Source organism: Trematomus bernacchii, unplaced genomic scaffold, assembly GCF_902827165.1.
Source record: "Trematomus bernacchii unplaced genomic scaffold, fTreBer1.1, whole genome shotgun sequence".
NCBI classification, from domain to species: domain Eukaryota; kingdom Metazoa; phylum Chordata; class Actinopteri; order Perciformes; family Nototheniidae; genus Trematomus; species Trematomus bernacchii.
The window spans coordinates 13,115,456-13,139,122 of NW_022987720.1; the positions used below are offsets into that span (position 1 = coordinate 13,115,456).

A 23,667-nucleotide genomic window follows, 5' to 3' on the forward strand; every position below is an offset into this window, starting at 1 on the left:
TTTATTCAAACGTATGGATGAAGTACTCAGATATTTTATCTAAATACTATTAGATAATACTCTGCTACAACTTGTAAATGTATGCCCCCGAACCCCCCATGTTTGGAACTCAATATTTAGGAAATCCTGGGTACGGGCCTTGTTACAAGTAAAGGTCCTTTACTAAAAATGTATCATCATAATATATTAATATCCCCTATCTGTATATGTTTTGTTTATTTTGTAAATATGTATTTAAATGTTATGTTTATATATCTATATAGCTATCAATTATCACATTCATTAATTCCTCTTACCTTAGTGGAGTTCCCTGTTTAATGGGGGAAAAACATACATAGAACGTTTTAATTTGCATTATCCAGATACACAATTAACAATCCAACAAATAAATAAATGTCCAATAACATAAAAACAATATATGTTACTGTAAATACACGTACTCTAATTGTGTACTTAAGTACAGTTATTGAGTAAATGTACTTAATTACATTATCTCTGTATTCAAGTCACATAGAAAGGTGCAGTTATCTTAAATATAAACCGGATTATGATCATGTATCCAGCATATTGATGATTTGGTGCATTATATATTTCTAAATCTCTAAAATCAAGACTGTGTCCGGAGGACCCTGAACGCCTCTCGGTGCGGCAGACAGTGGTGTCTCGTGCTGCTGCTGCTCTCATTGGTCAAACTGCCGCTGACAAAAAGTGGGTCGTTCCCGGAAAAATCGCTAACCGGAAAGGAAGGCCAGAGCCTCAGAAGAAGAAGACAGCCGTCTCCGATGAGACCAACGAAAGAAGAAAAAGTACTGTAAGTCAAACAACTTAAACATATATAATATGTCTGTGAATAGGGACATTGACCGCATGTTGGACTTTCTTTTCGAAGAGCTGTTAACCGTATTTGGACACGCTTTGTCTCATTTTGGTCAACCGATTAGCAAAGTCCGGGTTCAGCCGAAATGTCCATCAGACAGGATCCACAGAGGCAGAGTGCCTATCCCTGTGAGACCACATCATATGTCAAATAAGCATTGGCACACATAGTACTTAGAGGCATAAGACAAATGTATCTGCCAGAAGCAGACACAATTACAAGTCTGAGTCCTCCAGTTTGTCCAATGTCAAAAAGCAGACGACGTGGGGCCGAGAAAAAGGAAAGTTGTCTAATGACGTTTGCGCTGCTAACCTAGCTAACACCACCAATAGCCAGTATTCGTTTACCAGAGTTAAGCATTATTGTTTTGTCGGCAATTCACGCTAGGAAGCTAGTGCTAATGCTAAGAAACTGCCAATGTCAATACTGACGTTAGCTCGTCGACGTTAGTTAGTAAGTTGTTGGCAAACTGCTTAGCACAACTGACGTTATACATGCTAGTCAGTTGTATGCTATCCAAGTTATTGAGGGGCGTTTTAATTTGACCAGCTGTCATAGCTAACGATAAGCTAGATGGACAAACACATTTTGGTTAGCTTAATATTTTTAACATAAAACAGTATTCAAACTACGTGCTAAATTAGCTTATCACTCTGCTAAGCTAGTGTTGACCACCCAGAGTAAATATTTGTAATTTACTTGCTTTTTACTTTTAGATGTAATTTAATTGATCTATGAAATACATATTTGGTAGCATGCACCTTTGCTATGATTCCTCTTAGCCCGCCGTCACAGATAACTGTCAAACTACTTGTTTTATTCAAGTAGATCTACAAAATAAATAAATAGATAAACTGCCTTTAACCCTATTTTGAAATTATGTTATGGTTGAAATGTCTGATGGATTTATAGCATGCTAAATTAGCTTTGCAGCTTTAACTGGGGTTAAAAGCCGGTTCACAGTTCCTCACACTCAGGTCAGTCAATACAAAATAAAGTCATTAAAATGTCATTATTGCTGACACCATTTGTTATTGTGCCAGTTAACATTGTTGAGAATGAGTGTGCAGTTCTCCCATGCATTTAAAAGCAAATGCATGTAAAATGCCTATATCTCCCCTCTTTATGGCTGAATAAGGGAAACAACGTTCAGACCTTTGAGACAGAGGATTTACAGGTACTTGCTTGAGCTCTTGTTTCTTTTATTGAGTATGGACCTTGTTCTCTTAAAGTGGAGACACATCTTGACTAAAAGAAGGACAGTTCATTTCTCCACCATCTGTATAATGTTTGGGCTTGAGTTCAAGGAAATCACATACGTTTGTAGGTCTGTACTTTTAAACTTGCAACCTGGGCTTAGTTATGTGTTTTAATTTACCAAAGGACTTTATGACCTCAGTATGCGTTTCAAGCCAGTGGTGGTAACCTGCTATAAACTAGAGAACAAATTCCGACGCACCTTTTTTGTATTATTAACCAAAACATGACTGGGACAAAGGCTTTTGGGGTAACTTGATGGGTTGTGCGAGGTAATTTCTTCAAATGCGTGCACAAGACTTCCTTTTTTTTTTTTTCGATGTAATGTTAATGAAAAATGTGCAAGACTCAGACTATACTAAAACAAATGTCATGTAGTGTAAGTTTGTGTTACTTGACACTTTATAAACTACTCTTGCTCATTCAGTCAATGAATAATTAGTAACTTTTGAATAATTGTTTGTGATTTGGCAAGGAGGTGCAGTTGTGTGCCTCTCCCTATGAATGGCTTTGGACTTGTTTTTTGTTTGGATAAAGATGTTTTCCCAATAAGTCATGAGAAAAGGAAGTGTTTGCTGTGATTTCCTACTTGCCTTGCTAAATGCCAGTGATGAGTATGTTGGCTTTTCCTGTGTTATATCCTCAGTTTCCCTGTGACTGTTTCCAAAGCCATTCTTTATTAGAAACCTGAACGGTTGAATAGCTTACCTTGGTTCAAGAGCATTTCCTGTTTCGTTATAGACAGTTCTGCTTTTGTGTCTTTGTTGTATCTTAAAATGTATATGAAATGCGATTTGCCAATAATGTGTAGGTTATGAATATATAGTTTCACTGTACATAGAACGTTGCTACTTCCTTGCCAGAGTTTGACTATTAGGCATAATAGACAAAAGGAGGATGGCGATGCAGCCCCTCATATCAGACACCAACAGTTCTTCCAGGACCCCACCCTTTAAGTGAGCAGCACTGCACAAGTCCCTGCTTGTATTGTTAAAACTGGTATAGTGGCCCCAGCCGCAGAGTTTGTTTGACTACTATTTAAATAGATGTGTCACTGAGGGAAGTTTTTGACAATACATGTTGGCACACTGTGATGTTACTTCAAATTAAATGCATTTCATGTCTTTAAATAGTTATGTTCCCTTGCGAATAACTTATTCTCTTATAATATGTTTTTTTATTTTATTGCATGGCCTGCATTGGAGAAAAAAAACGTAGTATGTTTATTTATTGCAAAAACAAGGCCTGTGAACTGGCGCTGTTGCATCTGCATTTGAACTTGCATGTTCACGCTAAGGATAAAGAGAAGAATCCAAACTTTATATGAATATCTAAAATGACACAAAATACAATACAAATGCTCCTCTTTACTTAGAAACAGGGAGTCATAAGAACATTTTAGGAAACTGTACACAGAATCTCTGACCATATAGTTTTATAGGCTTTTATCTGCTACTGAGAATTATAGATTTGCTTTATTACTGGCATTAATGAGTCGTATCACTGTCAGTATTTTCAGTTATTTTGACTGAGCAGTGAAATGTAATAAGTCATATGAATTGTATCTGTACTTTGTTTTGTACCGGTTTTGCATTTAAATATAACGGCAAAATATAATTAGGTATTGAATTGGTGCACACATTGTTCTGTACTCAGGTGTTCAAAGCACTTGGATAACATGTTAGCGGCAGAGCATACAGGAGGTCACGATGAATATTTCACAGATTCTCCTTCACGTTCGCTCCCCCCTCCTCCTCCCCCCCCTTTCCCTGACCCATGTGCCACAGTCTCTCTGTGACCCACTTTGCGGCAGAGGTCTTCAGAGCCCATTAGGGATGCCATCAAGGCATCCGTCATCGCAGGCTGCTTAAGATGTGTGCAGGTCTGTCTCAGAGCAACAAAGAGCCTTTTGATTGCAAGCTACACGGCCACTTCTACCTTTTACATTCTGTGCATAGATGTTACTCTTTCAACGCTCAAAAGTTCCCACTTCATCATCAGTAGGTAGCAGACGGTGTGCATATCTTGCTAATAATAATTGTGTGCTACGGTATCTGTTAACCAAAAAATATTTACAAGCCACTACACATGATCATTTTTTCAACCTTTACATTTAAATCGTATTTGACTGTTACTGGTTTAGGGTTAGGGAGCGCAGTCTACTCCCTGTTATGAACTATAGGACCCACCTGTCTTATCCAAACCTTCTATACAAGTCGTTTTTCTTAGTCTACCAAATTAACAATTTCATACAAAGGCTTTCTCTTTTGCACAAGAAACGTGCATGCATGGAGGACATTTTCGAGTTGATCTAAAGCTGAATTACAGCAAGTTTTTCCGCACACACTCTGTTCAAGATAATCCGAGGATAAGCAATTGGGCTACATTTTGCGCTTTTGCTTGTCAGTCTTTTTTCCCCAAACACAGTTCGGCCCTCAGTACAGCTTTTCTTTCTCCGGTCAGGAATGTGAACAGGTGACGGCTCATCTCTGCTGCTTGCAATCAAATGAGTTCAGATGGTCTGTTTGACCCAGTGAACAGAGCGTCCTTATTCCGTCGCCAACTCTGCTGCCTGCTTTGAAGGATTCCCTCTGCTCTTTCAGCCCTGTGTGATTGTGTCAGTCTGTTGGTTAGAGTCCACTGTGAGCTCAAGTGCACTGCTGATGAAGTCTGATGTGTTTGCAGGTTTACTTCCATGCAGCCTCTTTCAAATATATATCAAAAGTAAACAGATTTGGTAACATGCTGAAATTACAGACTATTTCTTTAACATGTGTAAAGCCAATCTTTTAAATCTGAGTAAAAGGGGAACACTGCCAAATACATGGTATTTTTTCTAAAATGAAACTAATGCTGCAAAACATAATGGCAGAAATGTGTTCCTATAATGAACAACGTAGCACGGTTGGTACACTGTCCATAAAATATTCAGAAGTGGCATGCTTCATTTGACTGAGTCATGATCGGTCACATGCTGAAGCTTAAGTCTGGCTCAGCACCGAGCTGAGAAAAGGCCTCGCACAACCAAACTCTAAAGACTATCAGCACTGACGTCTTACTTTACCTCTCCACATTTGCCTTTTCATTCAGCAAAAGTCTAACCTACTTTTCTTCAGTATGCTTTTCTGCCAGAAGTTGGGTCAGTGACAAAGCTCAGGCTATCCCAAGTTTTAACGTGCTCAGCAGTAAAATGTATTCTGCAATCTTCACTTCCTGCTTTGAGCTGAGTTTTGTTTCCTGTCCATTGACCAAGCTGGCTGACCTCATGTGTATCACTCCACTGCAAAAACAGATTAGGCAAGGTTTCATAAATGCAAAGTAGGCTCAAGTGAAGGGAGAGATCGTTGGCTCATTTCTATTGTCTCTGAATGCTGTTATCACGTAAAGTGTGTGGATAGGTTGGGCTGGATCAAATTCTTTGTGCTTCTTATCAAAGTAAACCTCTGTGCTTGGCTATAGGTCTTATAGCAATTTTTCTGTTGGTAAACTCTCTTTACAACAAGACTGTCAAAATAAAGTTTACATTTATTAATACAACTTGAATCCATGACAAACAAGATGTGGTCACCGAAGGTTGCAGTGTTGAAAGTAATCTATTTTTAACTTGGCAGTCATTATCTGGTTTTGGTATCATTACATGGAAACAGCCACAAAGATGTTCACACTATTAAGTCATACCTTTAAACTTTGGCCTGATATCTCTTAAGACATGACTCACTGGAAGATATGTTTTAACTGTATGCTGGAAAGCACTCTAATTTCCTGCTATAACGGTTTGGTCCATTGAGTCACTCCAGTCTCTCAGTCCAAGGTGATGTCATTAAATGTCTTGTTTTGTGAATCCTAAAACAAAAGATGTATGTTAAGTATGAAATGTAACCGAAAGTAATGAGAAATATCCATATTTGAGTCTTAAAACGGCAACTTTTGTTATTTGAATTACAAAAAATACTTGAAGGATTCATCTAATATCAATATATTAAGTGTGTACATTTATTTCTCAAATCTTTTCTGTATTTCTTTTAAGCGGGTATGCTGAAGTAAAGCCAAATCATGTGTTGTGTAGTGAACCATATACATGTGGGACGGAGCATGAGAGAAAACATGTGTTCTCCTCCAGCACTTGTTTACACTAAACATGGTTCAATGATCAACTCTTTATCCGGAGGCCCCGCCCACTGTGTGTCTGTGTCAACAACTTAAACTCTATAATTGTCAGCTGTTAATCTTGGCTAAACAAAATAATAAATAAAAAAAGATAGATCAGATAGTATTTGAATGATCTCTTTTTGGAACAAAGAATTCCTCTCTGTTGAATTGTTTAGATGAAACACTGATTATAATATTCAGCAGACATCCTGTGTTTGTTTTCATGGAAAGCCTTTGTTCTGTTTAGAGCAAACTTTAACATACTGAATATGTTTTCCAGCTCCCACTGGTGAGGTCTCCTCTTCCTCCAGCTCATCTACCTGCCTGACCGAACTTGCCCCCCCCCGTTTGTCTCAGCCTCATCTACCCCCTGCACCGACCCAGGCGTCGAGTCAACCAGACCTCCTCCCTCTTCTCCCGACTTCTTCTCCTTTCTCCTGATTAAAAGAACTTCGCTATGGCAGGGCGAGGCGGACCAGCACGGACCAACGGCACCGCAGCGAGCAACAAGATCTGCCAGTTTAAGCTGGTGCTGCTGGGGGAGTCCGCGGTGGGGAAGTCCAGCTTGGTGCTGCGCTTTGTCAAGGGCCAGTTCCACGAGTACCAGGAGAGCACCATCGGAGGTGAGGGTCCTGGTTGTTTAGTTCCCATAATTATCTCTGCTGTCTAATGCTTTAAAGGTCACCTATTATGCAAAATCATCATAAACATGTGTCCCCTCTGTGTAAAGACATTCTGAAAGTTTCAGGAAAAAAGATTTGCTCACTTTTTGTCCTGATCCATTTATATGGATATATAAACCTGTCTGAAAATGAGCTGATCAGATTTTGGCCACTTTATGATGTCATAACGATGTTTTGGCTTGTGTAACCATTAGCCAATCAGCAACCAAGGTAACCCCCCCCCCCCCCACCTTATCACCTCTCCTTATTTTCATCTGAAGTAACAGACACAGAATCAGCACTTTTGAAACAGGGCTGAAACAGAGGGGATTATGGGATGCTACAATGCATGATCTGTTTGGTGTTTCGTGCCAAACACTTCAGAGACATGTTTTGTATATATCTGAGACCTATAATATATTGATGAAAAGCAGTATAATAGGGGACCTTTAAGAAAACACAACTGTACATTCCTTTAGATGTAACTCACAGCTCAGAGGGATTCAAGTATATAATCAATTACATTGCAGAGCTTGCTCTGCATTTTCACACCAAAGTAGTGATGAGTCATTACACAATTTTAATTTAAGTACCCTTGTCATAAATGATCATGTGGCTGAACAGAATCTCCATTTTCAACATGTCCATAAGATCAATGCTGAAGCAGTGAAAACATGTCTCTGCCAGCTCAGAGCAGCTGCTCCATGTGTTCTGTTGTCAGAGCGCTGCAGGAGTGGCAGAACCAGTTATTGCGTCAGATCACCTGACTTTCCTTATGAGCCACACAGCTCCTCACGCATGGCAGACGTTTATATTGATTTAACAGAGACGTATTACATTTCTAAATATTGTTTAGACAATAGAAGCTTGAACTGGACAGAACAACTCTTTAGATTGTCTTCTGGAAACACCAGTTCCTAGGTAGCAGAGGAGTGAGGTTACTTGAAACAGGAAGGAATTGAGAAAACAATGGGGGTTTCCTGGACCTCCTGTAGCACAGGGGAGCTGGTGAAGCACTTGTGTTTAGGTTTCAAACAAGAAAATGATAATGTGTCGGTAGCTTTGACATTTTGCAAAGTTAGGGAGTTAAATGACTGGGACAGCTCGAGGGCTACATAGCTACACTTTCAACTTGGCTGTTCAGTGCAAATCCTCCAGCTGGAAAAACCACAGGGACAGGTTTCCACTGGAGCGGCTGACTTCTGAAACTTGGCTTTAGTATTTCATTAAAGCTAGGGAAGGTACTTTATTTTTGGCATCATTGGGCAAAAACAACATTTTCTCTCCATTTCTGAAATGCTTAGCCGATATTGTCAGACTTTATTTGTTAAGACTTTCTCTTTTTTTCACTTGCTTTGCTGTGTGGACAGTTGTTGCTAATGCATGCACAGTAACTTCTCTGTGCTTGATTCATGCTTTCACCATCAGAAAGTCCTGCTGAGGCTGCTTTGTAGAAAACCCACTAGGAGCGTTTTCTTCCCGAAACGACCTGTGATTGGCCAAAGTCTTCAGTCACAGGCTAGACTTTCTACAAACTGAAAACCAAACAAAGAAGATCTGCAGAAGTTTTCTTCTATACCCCCAGAAGTACAATATGCTGAAAAGCTATTATTGAACTATAACGCCCGCTTTTTCTTTACTCACATCTTTGATTCTTTCCCACTGGCCTTAACACTCTAACGGGTCTGAACACAACCTTTAAAACACTGATAAACGTGATACATTTATTGATCCTAGCTGTCAAATCAAGAAATTGCTTGGATATTGAATACCTAGTAGATAAGGCTGCAAGAAACATATTTTCATTATTGATCAATTGGCTGATTACAGAGCCCAATATGACGTCTTCAGTTTGCTTGTTGTAGGAACAACAGTCTAAAGCTTTGTGTTGATGTAAAACAGAAAAGCAGCAAGTGGACGAGCAGGAACTTGTTTCTTCTTAAAACATTTGATGAATGGACTCATTTTCTGTGTATAAATCGTAAACGTTATCTGGGATCATGTGGCGTTCACTATCTTGTGTAATGCTGTAAGGTCAGTTATGTCATATAGAAACAGAACTTCTTTTGGTGTCAACTCTTTTTAATGTTACGTTAAAAACAACTTTTATTTTCCATGTTTCCTTCATCCTATGAGTAATATGGCTGTAGGATGTGGGGACAGGATGCCCAGTGCTTACACACACCAAAGACTTGCAACGAGTCAGCATGTTTTATACTGAATCCTGTGGTCAGCTGAATGCATGGTCAAAGATTACAAAGCTTTAAAGTATGTACAAGTTAGTGCTCAGGTTTCCTCTGTCATGTGACAGGCTCCTGACTCAGCGAGGTGTATGCAGTCGTACCAGCTTGTTGTGTGATACAGTATGTGTTTACTACACATTATACATTTTCTCTTTTTTATTTACTTCCATGACACTATTCGTGTATTTCCGTGACAGTTTTTCTGACCCGTTTCCTACTTTTTGGTCATTCTCAGGGGGTTAGTTAGTCAGGACATTCATGCCCATTTGTAACTGATAGAAACATTGCATCACTGCCTACCAGAGACTATTCCGCTAAGAGTCAACTCAACAAAATAGCTTCCAACAAAACAAAGTAACTTACAGTAGCTATCCCAAGGTAGCTGAACAACAAAAGTCAAATATATTGTGGAAACTCCCGTGCAAAAAGTCCTCATTAATGGAGGAAAAGAAGGTGCAGGGGGAGAGTTATGAAAAACATTCTTTAAGTTGGAAAGAGACCAACAGTAATAACACTTGAAAGCGGAAGTGAGGGAAAAGTTATGATTCCTTTTTTTTTTTTATAAATGTATCACTCCAGTGAGTGATCAATCCTTATTGATTCCTCTTGGTCTCAATCACTGCATCCAAAAGTTTGGATTTGAACTTGCGGATGACTTTTCTGTGAGTTTCTGCTCTTATATTCTTTATGACTTTCTTCCCAGCTGCCTTCCTCACACAGACGGTATGTTTGGATGACACAACAGTGAAGTTTGAGATCTGGGACACTGCCGGACAGGAGCGATATCACAGCTTGGCGCCCATGTACTACAGGGGAGCCCAGGCCGCCATCGTGGTCTACGACATCACCAACACAGTAAGTTGTTTTTAAAGTGTCTTTTGTTTGCCGACCCTCGTCTTCCAGTTTGGGTTGATGATTCAAGATTCAAGATTCTTTAGCTACAGTGTAGATATGGGAATGAAAAACGTCACCGGCTCCTCCAGCAGTGCAACATGAATAGGACATAAAACAAATAAAACCGATAAAATAGTGCAAGAGAATTCCTCGACTAAAGACGGCTACAGACCTTCGCCCTTTTAACTCTTACAGTCAAATGTGACTTTTAAAAACATCAGGGATTTACATTTTAAAGGAACAATGTCTAATTGTTGTTTTGTTTTTTTAAAGGATACATTCACACGTGCAAAGAACTGGGTGAAGGAGCTCCAGCGACAAGCCAGCCCGAACATTGTTATCGCACTGGCAGGAAACAAAGCCGACCTGGCCAACAAGAGAGCCATAGATTTCCAGGTAAAGAAGGATTTTACTGTCTGATAATAAAGTTTACAATACATTCATTACATTTTTTAATTAATAAATAAATGCTGTATATTTATCCGTGTTCCATTTATATTTTAGGAAGCACAAGCCTATGCAGATGACAACAGTTTGCTCTTCATGGAAACTTCCGCCAAGACTGCTATGAATGTCAATGAGATTTTTATGGCTATAGGTAAGTGCTGCTCAGAACTAACAAGGCAACATTGACCATGATCATACATATAGTTGAACATTCGTTCTATTGATCATCAGTTACCGTTTAACCTACAAAGATTATTGAGAGGAGTATCTCCTATATCTGTGCAGATATTCTTATTCTACCAACTAAAAAACGAGATTATTCTAAACATGAAATGAATATTGAGGTTAAAATCAGGTTGTTTCCTCATTCCAACATTGAATGGTTCAAACATGGGAATTTGCTTTACAATACAGTGAATATAATACATTTGGATTTGAACTGAGGGACTAATAAAACGGGGAATAAAATATTGAATGACGTCATCTCTAGAAAATTGTTTCAGTCATTTCTGATGTTTTAACGACAAAGCTATCAGGAAAACAATTGGAAGAATAATCTAAATTGACAATAGTCATTTGGTGCTCTGCCATGTTGCCTTTATGCAAGTCCTAATTGATTGTACTCCAAACAGCCAAGAAGCTCCCTAAGAACGAGCCTCAGGGTGCAGCGGGGGCCGGCGGGCGGGCCCGAGGCGGCGTGGACCTGCAGGAAGCTGCACCGCAGGGCAGGAGTGGCCAGTGCTGTGGGGGCGGGAACTAACCAACACAACCAATCAACAGCTTCGATCAACCAGACCAGAGATTAGCCAGCTGTCAAACAATGTCCCAATGGTCGAACCACTCCACGGTCGGACCAACCACCCAATGAGCAACACGGCACCAATTAACTGTTTGGCAAACGAGTCCACTGGCCAGTAACCTGCCAGACCCCTCTGACGGTTGAACCAAGAAAACAACCCACAGGCCCATTTGCAGAATCATGTTTTAACCCCAGGACATGCCAATCCATGACCTCTCGATTGATGATGGACACTTGACGTCACCTTTAAGGGGGAAAAAACAAAACATCCCAATCATGGAAGAAGGAAAAAAAAACGTAATTGACACAGATGACACATAGTGCCATCTTGCTCACCTTTTGTTTCTGTATTTGTGTAGAAGATAAAAAAGAAAGTAACAGGAATTAATATAAACCGGCTCATTGGCCCTGTCCTTTCTCTTCTGCTTCCCCATGCTTCATAAAGTTCTTAAGTGTTTCCATCATGGTCTTATGACACTGCTCAGACCTCCAGGTGCATGCAGCAGCAGCCCTTCACTTTTCTGTCTTGTTCCTGGTCGTCTTCCTAGAAAAGACGAAGAGAGAAGGTGGAGAACAGGAATGGACAGATAATTCCTTCTTGATAAAGATGTGTAGATTGAATTATTACATTGTTATTGTTATCACTATTATTATTATTATTATTATTACTTCCACTTCTTATGACACAGGTTGTTCAGTTTGATTTTAAAGCCTTCATGGTTTTACAATCATCCATCTTTGTTATCAAACCATAAACAGTAAATAGTACTTCATTAACATTGTCACCCATAAGTAATGTTAGCATTAATGTAATGTTTTTGAATCATGAGTGTACAATGACAAATACATAAAGCAAGATTTGTTTTCTTGACCAAAATCACAACTGTGTGTTGACAACATTGCTGTATTTGTATCAGACTTTTCAAGTGTATAATCAATCAGTAGTTATTGTCAAAACAATATTTTCCCAATCTCTACAAGATGTTTTGTCAACTTTAATTATTTTGTGATGGATTTTTTTACGTGTTAATTTTTTTTCTTCTGAAATCTATGGTATTAAATGCACTGGTTCTGTCTCATCATCTTGTGTATTGAGATGTTATAGTCAGCTTTATTCCCTTTTCTTTTCTTTTCTCTGTCTTTGTTTTTACTCTTCATATCAAGGGAGGGGTTGTTTTCAACTGTACTGTCATCCTGTTATGGCATCAACAACTAGCACAACAGTACCTGCACAGCAGCCACTGCTGTGAGGTGGGTGGGGGGATAATGGGGAGGGTGGGTAATGGGTAAAGAAACAAGAACAAAATGTAATTTTACCAATAAACAAGGGCAAGGTATAATTTCTGTATGCCTGTTTAATCATTTCAACGTAACCAATCATTGATGACTCAGTCGTTTTTATAGCTGCCAATCTCCAGTGGGACATTATGTTTTTACCTTTTAAAACTGGGTCGTAGTTCTGACTTCAGTTTTCTTTAATATAATACTTTTTACTTATAGACTTTTCAGTGTGAAACCATTGAATAACATTCATAACTACAACTGACTTGTGTCCAGAAACTACTTTACCCACAATCACTGCAATCGAATCGTGTGCACTTTAGATGCATAAACAACCACGAAGAATAAGACATTATAAACCAAGGCAGATGTAATCACTCTTCCAATTACATTAAATGAATACATGAAAAGCGATTTTATCATCTGAATTTATATCAATATCATTTGTACTTACAATTATGTAATTGCAGTCTGTAAAAGCAAGTAACTGCCAAAATAATACTAACACTATCATTATAGAATGTAAACGGTTACATTAAATTCGATTAGAAAAGAAAGCTCTGAACCTAAAAACTTCTGTTTTAGTATAACGATTTTTCTTAGAAAAAAAGCTGACAACATAATTTGCAAACGTAGGTAACGAACAATTTACAGCGCAGAATAACAACACAGACTAGACTTATATGCAAATAATGTTACAATTAAGCAATACATAGAGAATACAAGATAAATATACAGGAAATTAAATGACTACAATTTAGAGACGTGATACTATCTATCTAAACATCTATTTGAGAGTTAAGTATATAACATCAGACCACATTTGATTTCAGTGCTGTTTTTATGGCCCGAGGTGTTGCTTCGCACTGTGACCACTAGAGGGCTCTGACCGCAATGAAGAAAGCATATTTCAAGAGTTGGCCTAACAAAACTTCCGGTGAAGACATTCAAAATAAAACATTCAGATTACGAGGAGGTGTCGATTAATGCCGTAATATAGATAAATGTTTATGATTTATATAAGTTTGAATGAGATGTAATGATGCCTATTGTGTTGTGGTCACATAGTTTGGGAATGTTGAAGTGACAGACCGACACAATTTTACTTTGAAAGATTAAAAAGTCTACTTAAAGCGTAAATCAGTGATATTTGCATCGTTATGTATGTTGTCAACACGTCCGTTTTCATGGGGGTAAAAACGGTTCACACTGCTTAACATTGCGTCGGTCCTATTAAGTCTCGTTTTGCCGACAGCACGTGAAGGCAGCATAGGAGGTAAACGGGAGCAGAGGAAGAGCAGCGCGTGGACATGTCGGACCCGACCGCGCAGGCCTTGCAACCCCGGCTTCTCCAAGCCCAGTCTGTTGGCTCAGCTGGGTCCAGCACTGCCGCCACAGTCTCCGGGTCAGGGAGTAGTGACCCGGCCAGACCAGGACTTAGTCAACAACAGCGTGCAAGCCAGAAGAAAGCTCAAGTCCGAGCTTTTCCACGGGCGAAAAAGCTTGAGAAACTTGGGGTATTCTCCGCCTGCAAGGTAGCTAGCTTGGCTAGCCAAAGTTCACCACAACAAAGCACTCCCCGGGTAGTATTAGCACCAGTGTATGGGGATAGAAAATGGTAGCACGGTCAAGGCACTGCTATCACAAGTATAAATGAATAGCGTAATGATTTGAAGTGATTGTTAACTTTTGAAGCTAGCTAGCAAGCTATATCGCGAGTTTCCCGTACACTTGTACCATTCACCTTAACGTTAAGTATTTGGAGATGAATGCATTATCAGCTAGCCTAACCTCACTGTCATTCATAGGCGTGCCATAACAGCAGGTGGTGTACTGTCTAAGTCGCTTTATTTGGTGTTGAGCATTCTTTGCGTTTTTTATCAGGCCAATGACACATGCAAGTGCAATGGATGGAAGAACCCAAATCCACCATCAGCCACACGGATGGACCTGCAGCTGCAAGCCGCCAGCCTGAGCGAGCCCTGCCGCAGCTGTGGACATGCTCTGGGTACAAACTAACCATCCTCCACATACACACCAGCATATATACCTACAGCAAATGCAGCTATATTCCAGGGACTTCTTGTTTCACAGTATTGATTGACATCTTACTGTTTGGACTTTAATTGTATGTAATGCCTTGCTTACAGCTGACCATGTGTCCCACTTGGAGAATGTGTCCGAGGAGGAGATAAACAGGCTGTTGGGCATGGTGGTGGATGTAGAGAACCTTTTTATGTCTGTACACAAAGAGGAGGACACTGACACAAAACAGGTCTACTTCTACCTATTCAAGGTAAGCAGTGTGACAGGTAAAACAGACCAACATATAACTGAGTCCACGTTTATTAAATGTCTTGCCCAATTTAACAACATGCAAAACTGTCCCTTAGCTGCTGAGGAAATGCATCCTGCAGATGAGCCAGCCAGTCGTAGAGGGGTCCCTCGGAAGTCCTCCCTTCGAAAAACCCAACATTGAGCAGGTGACATAACACTTTAAGAACCTACATGTCATTTCCTGATCTAAAGCAGTCACTGAAAATGTGACTGGTCTATAATGCTTGTTTCATATTTCACAAATATCTTACTCTCTTTTCTTTTCCTCATAAAGGGGGTTTTGAATTTTGTTCAGTATAAGTTCAGCCACCTGGCACCAAAGGAAAGGCAGACCATGTTTGAGCTGTCAAAGATGTTCCTCTTGTGCCTCAATTACTGGAAGCTGGAAACCCCTACGCAGTACCGCCAGCGCACCCAGAAAGACGATGGGACAGCCTATAAAGTGGACTACACCAGGTGTGTGGGTGTGTTGTTGTTATAGAAAGCAGGTACATGCTTTTACCTTTTTAGATTTCTCTGTTTGGATGTTGATATCAGTCTGTACATTAGCAGTGTTTCTTCTTTATTACTTCCAGGTGGCTGTGCTACTGCCACGTCCCCCAGAGTAACGACAGCCTGCCGCGCTATGAGACCACGCACGTGTTCGGCCGCAGCTTGCTCAAGTCCATCTTCACTGTGACCCGGCGGCAGCTCCTGGAGAAGTTCAGAGTGGAGAAGGATAAACTGCTCCCAGAGAAACGCACACTCATCCTTACACACTTCCCCAAGTAAGCAGATTCTTGAAATTCAGTGTGTGGGTTTTAATAATGGCCCTATTCAAAAAGCTTCCCTTATTTATATTTTACTCTATTCCTTGGTATATTAGATGGGAACAAATCTTGATATCATGGTCATTTACTTGTCTTGCATCTGAAATCTGTAGAGATGCTGGTGCAAACAGAATGATGCGTGTTGAAAAGGTCAGATATTAGTTTAAAAAAGGAGCAATTATCAAGGAGTATAAATCTTAATATAAAAGGTCTCCATTAGGAATGCTCCGATCGACTGATCGATATCGGCCGATATTCACTCTCTGCCGATCGATCGGTGCTCTCTATAAAGGCCGATCAGGAGAACATGATGTAAAAAATACATGACACTTTTCTCTGTGCGCGGCAAAACAAGCTCGCCAAAATGGCTTCACCATTCTGGTAGTATTTTAAGGTGTCCGAAAAAGACAATAAAATAGCGGTATGCAACGTGTGTGAAGCAGAAATCCTGCAGCTCCGCCCGCTGTGACGGACCTAACACACTTAGCTATTTTATCTACCTCTGGAACAAGCTAAACTAGTTATAAATATATGTATTCTTCACTGTCGGGTCACTCATTAATGGATCAGCGAGCTGCATGAGACGGATAGGGACCCGGCTGTCAGGGGAGGGAGAGAGGAAAAGAGAGCGCTTCCGCTCATTTCTCCCGTGTTATTATCCAAAGTTAATGTAAACTTGAATAATGTACTTCATTTGAATGTAATAATTATGTTGGTTGTTTGTGGAAGCGCCAGTGAATGAGCCCCATTAACTGAGTTTTAAACATGACTTTAAATGGAAGATCCCCATAGCCCCCACTCGATCGGATCGGCGATCGGTATCGGCCGATACTGATTCCGGCGATCGATCCCAAAATTGGCGATCGGAGCATCCCTAGTCTCCATGATCCCTGCTATAATTAGTATCAAGGCGCGAGACTTTAAACTGTAAACAGAATGGATACAGTGCTTATTTCTGAAACCACATCTAAGGTTTCATTCTGTAGCTCCTCTATCACAACCAGTTTTAGTTTAGCTTCCCCAGCTCCCTTATTTACCTTTGCAATAACATTTTACCCTGAATGTCATCAGGTTCCTGTCCATGCTGGAGGAGGAAATCTATGGCGATAATTCACCCATCTGGGAGGCTGACTTCACGATGCCCGCCGCTGACGGCACGCAGCTGGGACATCAGACAGGTGGGGAGACTTCAAACCATGAGAGCTATTTGAACGGGATGAGACAAGTAGGTCAGAGTTTATATAAACAACGGCTTATGATTCAGCCTTTGGACTGTTCATAAAAGCTGCCATAAGTTCCTATCTCAATCACATCACAAAAATGATTTAGTATTGTTGTTAAAAAATATTCTTTTTCTAGGGTTTAATAATCCCCAGAGGAGAAATTCACACTTTACAGCTTGCAAAGAAGCAGGGTAAATGGTTATAAAACAGATTAAGAACAAATAACAGAAAGTCTAAATCAGACAAATTAAATTCAATAAGCTATTTATTTTACAATACCATTGTTAATATAGATTATTTGTGCATTGAGAAAATATACGTGCACAGAAGCAATTTGCCTTTGTAGTCCAACTGCAAAAGTATAAATGAAGTATTAAAACTTGTAAAGAGTGAAACAGAATGTTAAATAGGTAACTATAGTTTAATGTACACAATATACATGTACCTATAAAGAAAGGACGGTTAATACCTTCATCATGTAATACATGAAAATAAGAGCTGCAGGATCCTGTTTTGTAATGATTAACCTGTTCCTTGGTGTGTCTCCATTGCAGTGATCAGTCCGGCTGCAGTCTCCGGCTCCCCCGCTCTGTCCAAAGGTCTGAGCAGCATCTCCTCTCTGGGCAGTGCAGACACCGGAGGAGCAGAGCCCATCACAGGTCAGCAGCTCGGCTTCTCTGATCCCCCATAACCCCCCCTGCCAGACCCTCAGTGGCTACAACACTTAGAAAGAAGTTGCATACAGTTAGACCAGGGGTGTCAAACTCAAATACACAGTGGGCCAATATAATAAGATGGGTTCTATTCGAGGGCCGGACTGGTTCAATGTTTATTTCAAAACGTATTGAAATGAACTTATTACACATATTAAACCTGGATCTAACAAAGCTTAAATGATTGCCTATAAAAAACAACATTAAACATTAAATAATCAGTTAGCGAGTTAGACTATAGGAATATTGTGCAACATTAATATCCTGTAAAGCAACTAACACCCAGCCTCTGACTTCACGCTACTGGTTGATGATTTCTTAAACCCTCACAAACCCTGGGAGCTCTGGTCCCATTCATGGCTCGTTCTCAAAGCGCAAAACTGTGTTCTAATTATGCACAACAAAATTGGCAGCCCTTTTTTTTTTCTTGAGAGTGCGTAGAGGCTGTTCTTGCCTAAGAACAAAACAAATAAAGTCAAGAATACTCAAAAGATATCCGAAGAGGATGGCGCACAGGACTCAAAGAAAACTTCAATAATGATGACGTTAATGTGGTTCTGTAAGAGGTGAATGCCAGACAAGCTTCATATAGAATAGTGCAGTGACGCGTCCTAAAACCCGGAAGTAAGCTGCGCATGGGTTCCCTCAACAAAAAAGCAATGGGATTTCTCCATAGGATTTTGGAAAATAGCTCGAAATAAGGTCTGTGGAAAACATGCACGTTGCGCAGCTTACTTCCGGGTTTTAGGACGCGCCACTCTATTGAGGAGGGTCAGTAGTGGATACAAAAAAAAGCAGGATTTTTAACTCATTAAGAACCTAATGTTTTGTTAAATAATGAAAATAACTATAAAGTTAAGTATTCTAAATTCATTGTTAGCTGTCCCCTTTCACTGTTTTAATCTTGTTATTGTCAATTATGATCAGGAGAGAAACGTAAACTTCCGGAGGTGTTGACCCTGGAGGACGCTAAGCGGATCCGTGTGATGGGAGACATTCCTATGGAGCTGGTCAATGAAGTCATGATGACCATCACTGACCCCGCTGCAATGCTCGGACCAGAGGTAAGATGTTTAGATCGTTTATTAAGGCGACATATGTATAAATGTTGACTGTAGTACTCACTCAGTTTTTGTTTATATTTCCAGACTAATCTGCTGACCCCAAACGCTGCCCGTGATGAGACGGCCAGGCTGGAGGAGAGGCGGGGAATCATCGAGTTCCACGTCATTGGAAACTCACTTTCCCAGAAGTCCAACAAGAAGATCCTGATGTGGCTGGTCGGCCTGCAGAATGTGTTCTCGCATCAGTTACCTCGCATGCCCAAAGAGTACATCACACGGCTGGTGTTCGACCCGTAAGTACATGTTCTCACTCCACATCTAGATGTTCTCACTCCACATCTAGATGTTCTCACTCCACATCTAGATGTTCTCACTCCACATCTAGATGTTCTCACTCCACATCTAGATGTTCTCACTCCACATCTAGATGTTCTCACTCCACACGTCACCATCCTATGGCTGTGCACTGTTCTGATGTCCTCCCATGTCCACAGGAAGCACAAGACCCTCGCCCTTATCAAAGATGGCCGCGTCATCGGAGGCATCTGTTTTAGGATGTTTCCCACTCAGGGCTTCACAGAGATCGTCTTCTGTGCCGTCACATCCAATGAGCAAGTCAAGGTATATAACGACCATTCATTCATGAGTTATTTGTTGTACCTTTTTTTTTTGCTTTAATTAATTAGCAATGTATTGTTCTTTTTCCTCCACCGTACCCTTAAATGCAATAGCAGTTGCGTATAGAAAGTATAACATAGTACGGAGATTCTGTAATGTGTAAAATCACACTATTAACATATTTTCACCTGTGCTTTTTTTAATGTAAGGGCTACGGTACCCACCTGATGAACCACCTGAAGGAGTACCACATCAAACACAACATCCTCTATTTCCTCACCTACGCCGACGAGTACGCCATCGGCTACTTCAAGAAGCAGGTACTGCAGGAAGGACCTGCATTAGCTCTGCTCCGTCTTCCCCTCCAACTTCTCCTTTTTAGTAATTTGCTCTTTCCTCGCAGGGCTTTTCCAAAGACATCAAAGTGCCGAAGACTCGTTACCTGGGATACATCAAAGACTACGAGGGAGCGACCCTCATGGAGTGTGAGCTGAACCCCAGGATCCCCTACACTGAGCTCTCTCATATCATTAAAAGACAGAAGGAGGTATGCGAGACCCTCTTATTAAAGCTCAATCATGTTTCTGCTTTGAATCTATGTGCTTATAATAACCACATGAATCTTCATTTGTCAAACAGATTATTAAGAAGCTGATTGAGAGAAAACAGACCCAGATCAGGAAGGTTTACCCAGGTCTCACCTGCTTCAAAGAAGGCGTGCGGCAGATCCCGGTGGAGAGCATTCCAGGCATAAGTGAGTCTTTTGTTTTTTCTTACAATAAAAAAATGTATTGTTTAAATGGTAATCATATTTCTGACAAGTTTCTTTCTTCCAGGAGAGACCGGATGGAAACCCAGTAACAAGGACAAAGGGTAAACCTTTAGCATTAATTATATAAACAATTTTGTTTTGGTTATGCTTGGGTTCTCGCTGATGTAATATTCAGAAGCTGTGGACTTTACCATTTTGTTATTGCCACTGGGGAGCGCCAAAGCATCACAAATTCATACATTTTACACGCATTACCTTTTTGTTCCCATGTCACAATTACACTTTGCAGTAAACAATTTAAAGTCCACAGTTTGTCCCAAATAGAATTCACTCATTTAGAGACCTAAGTGTTTTCCTCCTTCTCCACAGTCTTATCTTGGTTGGGTCAGTGTTGTACTTATCATTGCACATTTTACAGGAAAGAGGTGAAGGACCCTGACATGTTATACAACATGTTGAAGAACCTCCTGGCCCAGATTAAGGTAAGAGTCACCTGGAGACACCTGGCAGGAACACACACATGTACAAGTAACAGTAGTTGTGTCTCTTATTTTAGGCCAACTTTGAAAAGTATGCAAAAAATATCTATCTACTGGCTAGGATCAAATTAAACTAGGCTCAGCAAACCGTACTTCCATCAGAATTGTATACAATTGTTCCTTTTTTATACAGCATTTCTGTATTTAAATCCTAAATGTGCATAGTAATATGTTAATGAAAACCCGGCTATGGACTTACCAGGTCTTTATTCCCCGAGCAGACTCATCCTGATGCCTGGCCCTTCATGGAACCAGTGAAAAAATCTGAGGCTCCAGATTACTACGAGATCATCCGCTTTCCCATCGGTGAGCAAGAATCTGTTTGGATTATACAGCAGCCTTTGAATTCTTCATGATTCTATTGTTTAGGCCATGATCATATCATACGCTCCTCATTAAATTGTTATTGTTCACATTGATGATGTTTTTTCCCCGTTTCCCCCCCACAGACCTGAAAACCATGACGGAGAGACTGAAGAACAGATACTATGTGACCAAGAAGCTTTTCATTGCCGACCTGCAGCGAATCATCACCAACTGTCGTGAGTACAACCCTCCGGACAGCGAGTACTGCAAGAGTGCCAACACCTTGGAGAAGTTCTTCTACTTCAAATTAAAAGACGGAGGCTTGATCGAGAAATGAACTCGGCCACAGAGTTATTTACCAAACTCTCAACAAAAGATGACGACAAATTGACGCTAGCTGTTGTCTTATGAGTTATTAAAAGGGTATGTACAAGACTGACATCTTGCAAGGGAATAGATGGACAAACATAAAGGAGGGTTGTTCGGTAACACCAGATCAAGTAAAGCATTACAAAGTGTCAAAATGGCATTTCCATCCCCCCTTTAAGTTGTCATGTTCTCGTTTTAGTACTCACAGTGAGTCAATACTCTGCATATACATGTTTCATTAAGTGTACCAAAGTGATAGGTCCAAGTTATAACAATGAGTATTTATAGTATGATTTGAGCTGGTTGTCGCATTTATTGACGTTGGATCATTCCAATTTGCTTAAAATTCGTCACTCAAGCAGAAACATGTAGTGTAGAAGTCTTTCACAGAAGACCGGACCTCGGGACCTAAAGCCGCGATGCCTTCCGCTACTGACAGACACTTGAACATCCCAGCCATCTTCATGGGTAAACAGATAGACGTTCTATGAGGAGTGAAGTCGATGAAACCTTTGGGCCTCAAATATTCTAAAAACAACTTGATATGTTGATTATTGAAAATGTAATATGCAACATTTATGAAATACAATTGGTAAAGTTGTTAATGGAGTGCAAATACTAAAGTTAGTACTTAAATATCTGGATATCTTTGGAAGGTTGGTCAGAAACAAGCAAATTATTTATCATTTAGGCTATCACTAGATTCATTTAAAAAATCTTCTTTATTCTAAACAAATAATTAAAAACCTTACAGATGAACGGATAATAGAAAGGGTTTGTGCAGCCCTACTGGAGTAGTGTGAGAGACTGCTGATGATGGACTGGGTGACAACTATTTCTAGCACTTTAGTGCTGGACAAAATAATTTCCCCAATTGTTGCCTTCAACATATGTTGACATCAACATAGACATTCTTATTTATACAGTAATTATGATGCAAACTGTTTATACATCCATTTGTCACTGGCAGGATGAGGTCACACATTAGTAAAGCTTTACCATGCTTGCAGGTGATACTGTAGTTGTCATTTATTTGTTGCGTTGCTAGACTCTAGTACAATTACTTCTGCACACACATGCTAAGGATTTAGTGTACAGCCACGTGTTTACTGGATAGTTTAAAAGATCATAACCGTGGTGGGGGGGGGCTAACCAGCAGTCCTCATGGACTGTGGCCTTGTGTGGAGAAGATGACTGGTTTATTTATCACACCTCACACAAGCTGTAGTTGGTGTTGATGCATGGTTGACAGTTTACACATTTGAATTCATAGAAAAACATCCAACTCTTTTTATTTTTTTTAACAGTGTTACAAACGGTGATATGTTTGTTATGGCGGTCAGTGTCAAACGGAGTGCTTCCTGAGATGCATCCACTTCTTTTATGCTGGTTGAGCCTGGTTGTTGAATGTTTCATGTGACATTGATTTGTGTGGGTGTGTTTATTTTGTACTTGAATCATGACTAGCTTTGAGTTTCTGAAGTGATGTCTGTTGCATTATTCAGGGTTGTCTATTGCGTACTCCTCCCACGATCTACCTATGCTGCATTTCAGATGTCCTTACACGGGTCAGTCTGAGTGAACTTTCCACCTGTTAGAGGATGGCTATCGTGTGTAGTTATGATGAATGCCATTTACTGTATCTGTAATACTGTTCATGACAATAAAGGTTTGTTTTTGTATAAACAGGGCGTGGACTTGAGTCACTTGACTTGTACTGCAATGAGAATGTATCAGGGTGTTAGACATGGCAAAGTAAAAGACCTGCAAGACAGCTTTTGACTCGTGATACTGCCACCGTATCTAATGAATCTCACAGATTAGACAAAATAACATTTAGTATTTCTATAGACAGCTTCTATGTCATTTAATGTGTAATTATAGTACCACTGTGTTGCATGCCAAAGTCATAATAAGAATTGTATTGCAAAAGTAATATGGACCAGTGCAATATCGAACATCTTGGCAGAAGCAATAGATGCAAAAAGATGTGACAAAATATTGAAAAGTAAGGATTGTGGTGCTAAAGACATGTCCCGGCCTAGAGTTCTTCAATTAAAATTTGAATAATAAAGCTAAAATCATAATTTCCTCGCTACTACAATATCGGCATCATCAGGTTATCACAATTACATTTCATCAAAATCATCCAACTCTATTGTCTCGGCTGTTCACAAATGGGTTATTAGTTATTTTCATTAGTGTCCTACATTACTGCCTTTTAGACTGCTTTAATTTAATACAATTTTGTCCCTTTTTAAACATATTTTATACCTTGTTTTTGCATTTCTCGCAAAATAGTTGCCCA

At 40.0% G+C, this 23,667-nt stretch overlaps 2 protein-coding genes across 3 annotated transcripts; both read left to right on the forward strand.

Annotated features, from left to right (window-relative positions):
• Positions 1-696: 696 nt before the first annotated feature.
• Positions 697-12,478, forward strand: rab5c (RAB5C, member RAS oncogene family). Of its 2 annotated transcripts, none has more exons than XM_034142931.1 (6): positions 697-811; positions 6,564-6,906; positions 9,892-10,043; positions 10,356-10,478; positions 10,587-10,680; positions 11,162-12,478. In XM_034142931.1, exons 2-6 carry the CDS (start codon positions 6,741-6,743, stop codon positions 11,287-11,289), a joined length of 663 nt encoding a protein of 220 aa, XP_033998822.1. In that variant the 5' UTR covers positions 697-811; positions 6,564-6,740; the 3' UTR covers positions 11,290-12,478. The 2 variants fall into 2 exon arrangements, with proteins under 2 accessions (XP_033998822.1, XP_033998823.1); XM_034142932.1 differs by having other exon boundaries at positions 737-806.
• A 1,234-nt stretch (positions 12,479-13,712) lies between these two features.
• On the forward strand, positions 13,713-23,050 carry kat2a (K(lysine) acetyltransferase 2A). Its single transcript, XM_034143412.1, has 18 exons — positions 13,713-14,144; positions 14,494-14,617; positions 14,760-14,905; positions 15,003-15,092; positions 15,221-15,402; positions 15,522-15,713; positions 16,827-16,933; positions 17,533-17,637; positions 18,619-18,755; positions 18,840-19,048; positions 19,250-19,376; positions 19,583-19,693; positions 19,777-19,920; positions 20,013-20,127; positions 20,210-20,246; positions 20,564-20,627; positions 20,906-20,990; positions 21,134-23,050. Exons 1-18 carry the CDS (start codon positions 13,920-13,922, stop codon positions 21,325-21,327), a joined length of 2,394 nt encoding a protein of 797 aa, XP_033999303.1. The 5' UTR covers positions 13,713-13,919; the 3' UTR covers positions 21,328-23,050.
• The last annotated feature ends 617 nt before the right edge of the window (positions 23,051-23,667 follow it).

Coding starts and splice junctions, on each gene's coding strand:
- rab5c (XM_034142931.1), top strand. CDS start 6,741: ATGGCAGGGCGAGGCGGACCAGCACGGACCAACGGCACCGCAGCGAGC. Junction 6,907..9,891: donor CCAGGAGAGCACCATCGGAG/GTGAGGGTCCTG, acceptor CTTTCTTCCCAG/CTGCCTTCCTCACACAGACG. Junction 10,681..11,161: donor TGAGATTTTTATGGCTATAG/GTAAGTGCTGCT, acceptor TACTCCAAACAG/CCAAGAAGCTCCCTAAGAAC.
- kat2a (XM_034143412.1), top strand. CDS start 13,920: ATGTCGGACCCGACCGCGCAGGCCTTGCAACCCCGGCTTCTCCAAGCC. Junction 16,934..17,532: donor GCAGCTGGGACATCAGACAG/GTGGGGAGACTT, acceptor TCTCCATTGCAG/TGATCAGTCCGGCTGCAGTC. Junction 20,128..20,209: donor GGAGAGCATTCCAGGCATAA/GTGAGTCTTTTG, acceptor TCTTTCTTCCAG/GAGAGACCGGATGGAAACCC.